This window comes from Embiotoca jacksoni, unplaced genomic scaffold (genome assembly GCF_022577435.1).
Source record: "Embiotoca jacksoni isolate LCO1_2020_lvr unplaced genomic scaffold, fEmbJac1.0.p SCAF_18, whole genome shotgun sequence".
Classification (NCBI taxonomy): domain Eukaryota; kingdom Metazoa; phylum Chordata; class Actinopteri; family Embiotocidae; genus Embiotoca; species Embiotoca jacksoni.
This window is the reverse complement of record NW_027185318.1, coordinates 11672727-11682135: the sequence shown is the minus strand read 5'-3', so window position 1 is coordinate 11682135 and position 9409 is coordinate 11672727. Positions and strand designations below refer to the sequence as shown.

Sequence of the window (9409 nt, the reverse complement as noted above, 5' to 3'; positions counted from 1 at the left end):
TAATTTGTGTTTCGCCTTATAAATCCAAGCGTCTTGCTGAACTGCTGTCAATCAAGAACAGGGTCCTTCAATCTTTAGCCTGCACAGAATCCACGGCCCCCGTGTCTTATTGTCCCAAAAGAGGGGGAAACGTTGGGATGAGGCTTTTTAAGTATGCAAGGGCCGGATAAGAGCGTGGAAAAGATTTAAAAAAAAATAAAAAAAAATACAATTTTAACCATCCCCCTCCCTACAGCTGGCTAAGGATACAACCCGACATTGCGTGCTTATTCCACTTGGGTTATTATGGTTTTAGGTTAGGTTAGGTTAGGTTAGGTAGTTACTTTATTAATACCCGAGGGGAATTTTTTTCGCTACAGCAGCATACAGAAGCAATAGATAGTAATAGAACAATAGAAAAGCAATAAAATAGCAGTAAAATAGCAGTAAAAACTATAAAATATAAAATGCACAGTATATACAGTACAGTATATATCTATATATATTATATACAAACAACCAAGAAACACAGTCAACAGTGTTATTGTTATGTGATGGATTTTGCCAGAGGTGAGTTATTGTACAGTCTAATTGTGGTCGGCAGGAATGATCTCCTGTATCTGTCCTTGTGACAGCGGAGCTGGAGGAGTCTTTTGGAGAAAGTGCTCCGCTGTCCCTGCAGCAGGTGGTGGAGAGGGTGGTCAGGATTATCCAATATGGATAATAGTTTGTTCAGCGTCCTCCTCTCCACCACCTTTTCCAGACTATCCAGATTGTAGCCGATGATGGAGCCGGCCTTCTTAACCAGTTTGTAAAGTTTTTTTTTTAGTATTTCTATATTATTTTTATGCCACACTGTACATTTTTAAATAAATATTCTCATGATAATAGTCCAAAATTATGTTAAACTGGAGTTTTCAGTCAAATAACTACACGTCACCAGCTCTCCAGAAACCAGAGAAAAACGTGATTACACTAAATATGGATTAAATCTTTATTAATTGAGGTAAAGATAATGTTTATTGTGAAAAAAAACATGTACGATTCTTATAATTACTTTTAGTTAAACATGCACTTGATCCGGTTGAAATTCAAATTGCAAGGCTGAAGATATTTTTACTTTAATGGAAAAACTGTATCTACCCGTTTCCCTGTACAAACCTAAACATGCTGTGTCTAACTGTTCTCATATAAGCCTAACCATATCTAACCAGCGCATTTTTGTTCTTCTTGCCACATGCATGGGGGAACTGACTGTATTCCCCACAGCTTGTTACCGGACCGGCTCAAGGTCCGATCTCTTCCCTACCTCTATAATAAGGAGACACAAACGACACTCTGTGTCAGACTCATATTCTCTACTGTGTTTTGTCTGAACCTTTCTGCAGAAAGCTTCGACTAAAGAACCTTGACCTCGACTCGGACTCATCATTTCCAGATTTCCACCACAATCCGCTGTAACAACCAACTTAAACTACGGTTTAAGTTCTTATGCAAGCGGCCTTACCTTGTCTTCAGTTCACTTTGTTTCTTAATAGTGTCGTACAGCGGTAGACCAAAATCCCTCAAAATGGATAAAATGACGAATGTTTGAGGACATTTGAAGTGAGAAATCTTTTTTGTGTCTTTTCTTAAAAATACAATAAACATTCAGATGATCTCGCCTGCTTTTCATTGAACTTTTCATTATAATACATATGAACAGTTTTTTCAGTGAAATACTTTAAAAAAAAAATTCAGATAAAATGATAAACTTTGACTTGGTGAACTGTACGTTTTTGTTGTTCCTTCACTTGCCTGTGGGGGGACTGAAAAATACAACAATGGCAGCTGGTCGGATATATTTTAATTTCTTTTAATTTGTGTTGTAAATTTAAACAAATAAATTTATTCAACAAATCAGACCCAGTGATCATTCAGGACAGTTTGTCTCTCTACAGAGCAGGGGTCAAAGGTCATCGGTCAGGTTAGCAGAAGGGAAAATATCAGTTGACTGATCACATGTAACATCATATACTGAGATAACACCGCGTGTGGGAAAAAAAAAAAAATCCATAAGTTATTGAATCAATGATTTCCTGCATTTCCCAAAATGCCTTCTCAATCTGTGCGGGGAGCATTAAGGCTCCATTCACCCATTCATCCACATCAACAGTCTGACAAGTCAGAAACAAAACAAAAAAACTGATGAAAACCTAAACACCCCCCAACTCCAAACACAGACCGCCGCAATGCATTATGGTCTGGAAATGATCACTCCTTATTCCTTTGTTGTTTGTGACAACTTGAAGTAGAAACCTGTTGTTGTTGTGAAATTAAGCTGCTTCTTCCAGTAGGTAACACTCTGGTCCTCCGTTGTTTCCATGCCAACAGCTGACTGATGTAACACTTTATGTTCCCTTGAAAGTTATGGATCCCATTACCACCATATTTCTGATTTAAATCTCAAACTTTTTGATATTTCACTAACTTTTGCTCTTTTTTTTTTTTTGCAGAAAATTTCCATACAAAGTTGAACACAAAAAGTACAGCTGACTGCCAGCAGAATTTCTTCTTTTATTTTCACATCAGTGAAAAACAATCGGGTAGGTAGCGATTTAGTCGGTCAGTGTTATTGTATTTATAACAAATAAAACACTTAATCCGAATGATAGATTTAACGATGTGTCTGGGACAAAGCTACCCCCCCCCCTCCTGGCACTATGACACTTTGCTTTACTTGGAAGTGAGGAACAGCTGGAGGCAAAAAAAAAAAAAAATAGCAGGAAAACCACTAAAGCCCAAGTTATACATCTCCACCGTCATCCAGCCCATAAAAACAAAACAAACAAAAAAAGGGTTTCAGTCAAACCATATAAACGCAATCGGCTAAACGTCTGAAGAATGAAGAATGTAGTGAGAACATGTCGGTGTCCTTATGTCAAGGTTTCAAATGTGCCCAAAGACCAAAAGGCAAAGAAAAATCCTCGTAGCCCCGGTAGGTCAGACATTCATGAAGTATTTCTATTTACAAGCTCACAGACCATCTTTTATGCAGTGTAAACACATCTGCGGAACAAAACTGCAAAAACAAGAACATATTCAAGAGCTTTTTCCAACTCCGTCTGCAGCACAGCTTCGATCGCTGCTCCTCAAAGAGTCCCTTTGGAATTATTTTGGTGTCCCGTGAGTCTAAATGCTTATTTTTTCTTTTCTTCAGCTGCCCAGAAAAAGGCCCGCCGTCACTTCAGGAGTCACTCGTCTTCATTCGAAGGCAGATCCTGGAGTCTGTTTTCGAGTTCTGTCAAACTTCCCCTTCCCCCCGCGACAGCTTCGTCTACCGTCACGGCGAGAACGTCAGGATCATCCACCCGATCACGAAGTAGAAGAGGAACACGGGGTACACCACCAGCGCCTTGCGGTTGGGCGGCTGGCTGTCGGCGAGGAAGGCCGTGGAGGCGAAGGTTGACCAGCCGAAGGACGCCGTCACCACCACCAGTCGCACGGCGAAGCTGACCTTCCCCGAGCTGCTGAGCAGGACGATCCGGCACACGGCCATGGCCACCGTCAGAGGCATGATGCAGTAGCCCAACACGCACAGGCTCTGGAAGAAGGAGATGGTGCCGCCCAGCAGCTTGGAGTTGAGGGTGATGACGATGGAGCCGAACCAGACGATGACGAAGACCTGGGATGAAGGACGCGGTCGTGCATGTTAGTGGGGCGTCGGGAGAGCAGAGGGACCGACTGCAATTGAAGCGGCTCGGTCTCAACAAACACTATCAAACTTTGAAAAACTTTGTTTTGGACAAATCTGATCTGAAGCTTGACTTTAGCTTCATCTTTGCCATGAAGACAGTTGTTTATTCTACACGTCCAACATCTATTTTAGGTGGTGCCGTTGTACGTTTCTGCTGTTTGTACAGAGCTAACGAGCCTCATGTTTTTCCTCTATTTTAAAATGTTTTTTATCGATGGCGTTTAGCAAACAGCTTTTAGGTAAATTACCGACACCTACTGGCGGTAGTAACGCATCACTACCAGGTGCTGGTAGTGACTTTATAGTTATAGTTTTGTAGACTGTGCAGCCTCTTTTTTTTTTTTTTACATTAATCTCTAGTTATTTTGTGTCTCTTTGTTTTCTTGTAATTGATTTTCTCACAGATACATGTTTTCATTCACTTCATGAAGAAGCTCTGGTTCAGCCTTGTGTGTGTGTGTGTGTATGTGTGTGTGTGTGTGTGTGTGTGTGCGTGTGTGTGTGTGTGCGTGTGTATGTGTGCGTGTGTGTTTGCTGGCCTGTCCGGTAATCCTCCCATGGTTTAAGTACATTGTGCTAATAATTGCCCACGTTGGTTGTTTTCTCACTCTGACAGTAACAGCACCACGTGAAGGGCCTGACTACCGCGGGAGGTGAGCGTCAGTACCTCGGCGAACTGTGGTCCTCCCTGGTCGTCACTGTCGGCCGCGCCGCCCTGCAGCAGCAGGGCCAGCGTCACGCAGAGCAGCAGCGGGCCCCACAGGTCCCAGTCCCGCAGCAGAGCCGAGCTCCGCTTCGGGTACAGGACGTGGACGAACTTGTTCCCCACCGCTCGCAGGTCCCGCAAGATGGTCTCCTTCACCGGCTCGTCCAGCGTGGAGAACTCGTCGTCTCTCCTGGAGGAGCCGACGGGCACGGAGATGTCCCCCTCCACCGGGATGTCCTCCGAGATGGAGACGTCCGACAGCCCGGCGAAAGGCCTGCTGGCCTCCTCCGCTGCCGCCATCTTTCTCTACAAGTTATCAGCTAGCGAGCGACGTCAGTTCGTCCGGCGGTTCAGACGACGCCAGCAGAGTTCACGTAACTTCTTGTGAACCGAGACGGTGGCTAAAGCGACCGACGTCCCTGTAAACCAGCGGGTTTCGTCCGAGCTAACCCAGTTGGTCTGACTTGGTGCTGCTCCACGTCAGCTGAGGCTTGTTTACTTCCGCAGTACGTAAGTGACGCGCGCATATCCGTGTGGTGCGTTCAGGTACATCGAGGACAGAGGCAGATAGACAGAGGAGGGCAGCAGTACGCCTTCGCCGCGTTCTAGTCTGCCAGACCGAAGAAGAAGAAGCGGATGATGACGTATTATGTCCTCGCCGGTGGTGGCCGAATCATTTGTTTTTAACATGTTTTCTGCGTTAGCACGGCAGAAAGAGCCGTGTGTCCCCGCGGTGAAATTAAAGCGAGGTTTCTGAGGTTGTGTTTTAAGGCGTGAGGACGCAGCGCAGACGATGGAGCTGAGCAAGAGACAGGATTCGTGCAGGAAGCAGTTGAAGTACGACTGCGAGCAGCTGCTGAGCCGCTTCCAGCGAACCAAGTCCGTCCGCTTCGAGGTGTTCGCCAACATCTGGAGGGACATGAAGTTCTCCAGCATCTTCTAGTAGGTTCACACCGAAAAATATCGCTCCATTTTTCCACCTGGATGATATTCACTCTTTGATATATTATATTAATAGATGCTGTTTGAAATTCCTACCTTTTCTCTACACGATAAGAAATGCATAAATATTCTATAAATGAAACAAGCTGAAACTAATTAACGATTGTCTCAGTTAGAATATAAATACACACTTTTATCCTACTTTTCTGCAGATAAACAGCCTACATTTTTTGATAGCATACATCGGACAAAACAGAGAATGTGTAAACCTGTTTTTGATGTTTTAATAAGTAGAAGTCAGATTGCTATTTTATTAGAGCAACTAAGTATAATGGCAGTCTTTGTCATAGTTTAATATGTTTAAATAATTTTTAGGATTGACCAATTGATTGTTTTGGTCCAAAAATATTTACAGAAATGTATTTATTTATAATCTCAGGCAGAAAAGTAGCAAAAATCTCAAATTTGTCTTCGAGGAATGAGTAAGAGTTTAGCTGATTTGAAATCTTTTGAACGTCATGTGTCTCGTGTGTTTTTTTTTTCTTGTCGCAGCGGCACCGTGAACCATGAGAAGCGGGTGTTCAGTCGTCTCGCTCTGGACGCTGCCTGCATCTTCTTCCTGCCGCCGTTCAGCTTCCAGATCCGAGTGGGAGGACTTTACCTGCTGTACAGCTTGTATCAGTGCCAGACCGCCTCGCCCGAGGAGCAGGTCGGCCCACACACTCACACACACACTCTCTCACACACACACTTTCTCACACACACACACACACACACACACACACACACACACACACACACACACACACACACAGCTGGTGTTTAAAGGCGTGCTCCATCATTTTAAATGGATGTGTCTCCGGCCGCAGATCCGTCTGTCGCTAAAGAACTGGGAGGACGTGAAGAGGTTCGAGAACGACGCCGTGGACGCTCAACACCTGGACGCCGTCTACATCCTCCGACAGCTGATGTTCTGCAAAGCGTTCCACTTCACCGCCATGCCCACTCTGGTGAGCTGCCTGCCTCAATATCGTTGGTATCGACCGGGCCGGCTAGGTTGGATTCATAGATAAGCTGGTGTACATGTTCCTAGTAAAGTGCTCGGTGTGAGTACAAGATAAAATACAATCAAAACAACCAGCTGCTGTCATTTTTTTTTTCTTTTTTCCAAAATAAAAGCCTGTTGTCTCTTTCCAGCTCAACTTCAACAGGAAGAGGAATGCGGAGAGGTCGATGTTGTGCGAGCAGTTCATGGAGCGAGCGTCTCGTCCTCAGGAGCTGATCAATAACAAACTGATGGAGGTGGGCAGAGGCAACCCCCCCCCCACACACACACACACACACACATTGACTCCCAACACCTCCATTTTGTTTTTTCAAAGCGTCACCTTTCGTCTTTTCGCAGGAACTCTCCAACATTCACGAGCTCTACGAGAAGCTGAAGACGTCCGTGGTCTCTCAGGCGGATCCGTCCGTCAACCTGATCCGTAAAAACCTCGTCCCCAAACTTCGCAGCACTGTGCTGGACTTCTACAAGTGGCAGCAAAGGAGGGTGAGAAGTCAGACCAGACAAATTATCTTCAGTCATTTAAATATTTACCGTAAACGTATCGACTTATCTCCACATACATTTTTTTTCTTTTTCTTTCTCTTGTATCTCCTTTTGTTGTATTGCGTCCTATTGTTATCTTTTTTGCATTGTAACATTTCTTTCCAATATGTTGTTGTATTGTGTGTTTTTACATGGTACATTATCCCTTCTCGTATCCTATCGTACCTGTTTGTCCCGTGTAGTTTTGTAGCTGCTTCTTAAATGTGAACATTTTCTAATTCATATTTATGATATAATATATTAACCCAGGCTTTGGCGGAATAAGCGCGGACTACATTTCCTAATTTTACACTTTATACACTGAAGAAATGAAACTATGATAATCACCATAATAAATCACTACAATCTAAAAATCGAGGTCTTACAACCCGGCGAGATGGTTGAGCTTCGGTATCATCAGTCTGTGTGTGTTTTTTGGTCTTTTTCCGTTGTTGATGTGATGCTGCGTCTTGTTTGGTCTCGCCAGGACAGCGTTGATGAAGGTAAAGACAGCGGTGAGGGAACGTCATCTCAACAGGAGGTGAGTCTGTTCGTATCGAAGCCTCGCTGGTGCTCTTCCTGTGCCAACACTCAAACTGCAGTAAATCACAGGAAGTCCTTCCATATAGTTGTAGTAATAAGTTTGTCCAGAGAGCGGCGCTCCTGACTCTCTGTTTTGTGTCCTCAGAGCTCCAAAAGAGCTGATCTAATCGCCTCCATCAAATCCAAGGCTTATGGACAAGCAGCAGAGGTTTGTGTCACTTCATCCAGTTTACATCGCTTTTATTTTGTAGCATTTTCTAAAAAAATCGAATATAAAAAAAGCCTACTTAGTTGGCCTAGCTTTATGTCTTGTCTTTTTTATATATATATATATATATATATATATATATATATATATATATATAATTTTCTTCCAGGTTATTTTCATTTTTAAAATCAACATTTAACTGTTTTATTTAGTTTAATGTATTTATCTTTCATGTTTTATAAAAAAAATTTTTTTTTTAACCTGTGTCTACAATAACTCATTATCTCTCTTTTTTTCACCTCTACAAGTCATCTCACCTCATATTTGTTGTCTTAATTTCTATGCATTTTGTGAAAGAAATTGGATAAAAATATATTTTAATTAAATGTATTTCATTATTTATTTCAAAATGCTAAAAAAACCACAAAAAAAACATTTTTTTTTACGTATTTGTGTTTGTGTGTCTCAGGCCTCCAAGTCAAGACGTCATCGTCAGGTGGAGGTGGATGTCGCCGGCAACGAGGCAGGGTCCGCCTCCGCGTCAGGGCGCGCCAGAGTAACCAAACTGTCACTCAAAGCCCGAACCAAGGAGAACATCCATATCTCCGGTAAATCCCTTCATGACCTTCAAAATAAAAGTGCTGCAGTGTCTCAGAAATCTACACCCACAGCTGAAGAGAATTAGACCTCTATTAATTCAAATTCCACTTTACTTTGAACTATTTATGACATCACATGGCTTCACAACAGCACACATATTGCTCAAATAGTTGTGGTTGTGCTGGAAAAAAAAAGTGATATCAGTTTCTTTAAAAAAAATTATATATATAGTGAGATATCAGTGACCTCAGAGCATCAAAAACTAGGACGAGCATCACACATGCACAACCAAACTGTTATTACTCTATGTTAGAGGCAATCACACTACTGAATGCACTTGAGCCACATGCTGTATGGCAGTAATATGTTGTTTTGATCAGTATTAGTTACTTAAGTCTGCAAGTATTAATATTATGCCTTGTGTACATTAATATTTTAACAGTGGTCTGTATTAATTAGAACGTGTCCTTATATATCTCATATTGCGATATTTTCTACCTGATGCAGTGACAGATTTGCAGGGTCGCATGTGCCTGAAAAAAAAAAAATCACACTGACTGATTATTAAAATGCAATTTTTGCGGGAAAACGTCCAGCAATGCTTAAATTCTCTCCACAAAGTTGGAAGACTTTATCCTCACTGGCTACGATCTTGTGTCTCTCAGGTGATGAGTGGAAAGACACCGCATCGACCACTCTGATCAGTCGTCTCGCCACGCTGGACTCCGCTCCTGAAGGTAAACATGGTTTACGCCCTTTTACGCCCACTGCGTTCGATCACACAACGTCTTCTGCTCTATTTTGATCCACTGGTTTGTGTTTTCTGTTCTCTACTTTCAGAAAAAACAATAAAGCGCAAAAGATTTAAGTGGTGGTGAAGAAGAACGGCGCTGCTGTTCAGAGGTTTTATTAAAACTTTTAAAAGAGTAGAACTTCATCTGACAAGTTAAAAGTTCCTGTGCTGTTTTTGCTCTTGTGTTTAAAATCTTGCGCTTTTGTATTAAAAATTTGTTTTACAGCTGTTACTTTTGTCCATGTTTTTCTTGTGCGACGTTTCAGATTTCAGGAAAAGTCACATCTGGTATTCACTTTCCTCTCTTGCCA

The 9409-nt window shown here is 42.5% G+C and overlaps 2 protein-coding genes across 2 annotated transcripts; one reads left to right on the top strand and one right to left on the bottom strand.

The window, feature by feature from the left end:
- Window positions 1–1807: 1807 nt before the first annotated feature.
- Window positions 1808–4942, bottom strand: yipf6 (Yip1 domain family, member 6). Its single transcript, XM_069152817.1, has 2 exons — window positions 4383–4942; window positions 1808–3643 (listed from the first exon to the last, which is right to left on the bottom strand). Exons 1-2 carry the CDS (start codon window positions 4719–4721, stop codon window positions 3302–3304), a joined length of 681 nt encoding a protein of 226 aa, XP_069008918.1. The 5' UTR covers window positions 4722–4942; the 3' UTR covers window positions 1808–3301.
- Window positions 4943–4960: 18 nt separating this feature from the next.
- snapc1b (small nuclear RNA activating complex, polypeptide 1b) lies at window positions 4961–9326 on the top strand. Its single transcript, XM_069152816.1, has 10 exons — window positions 4961–5363; window positions 5916–6072; window positions 6233–6373; window positions 6561–6665; window positions 6769–6915; window positions 7442–7495; window positions 7643–7705; window positions 8175–8313; window positions 8971–9042; window positions 9146–9326. The coding sequence occupies exons 1-10, from the start codon at window positions 5215–5217 to the stop codon at window positions 9181–9183; spliced, it is 1065 nt and encodes a 354-aa protein (XP_069008917.1). The 5' UTR covers window positions 4961–5214; the 3' UTR covers window positions 9184–9326.
- Window positions 9327–9409: the final 83 nt, after the last annotated feature.

Coding starts and splice junctions, on each gene's coding strand:
- yipf6 (XM_069152817.1), bottom strand. CDS start 4,721: ATGGCGGCAGCGGAGGAGGCCAGCAGGCCTTTCGCCGGGCTGTCGGAC. Junction 3,644..4,382: donor GAGGACCACAGTTCGCCGAG/GTACTGACGCTC, acceptor CCTTCATCCCAG/GTCTTCGTCATCGTCTGGTT.
- snapc1b (XM_069152816.1), top strand. CDS start 5,215: ATGGAGCTGAGCAAGAGACAGGATTCGTGCAGGAAGCAGTTGAAGTAC. Junction 6,374..6,560: donor TCACCGCCATGCCCACTCTG/GTGAGCTGCCTG, acceptor GTCTCTTTCCAG/CTCAACTTCAACAGGAAGAG. Junction 6,916..7,441: donor ACAAGTGGCAGCAAAGGAGG/GTGAGAAGTCAG, acceptor TGGTCTCGCCAG/GACAGCGTTGATGAAGGTAA.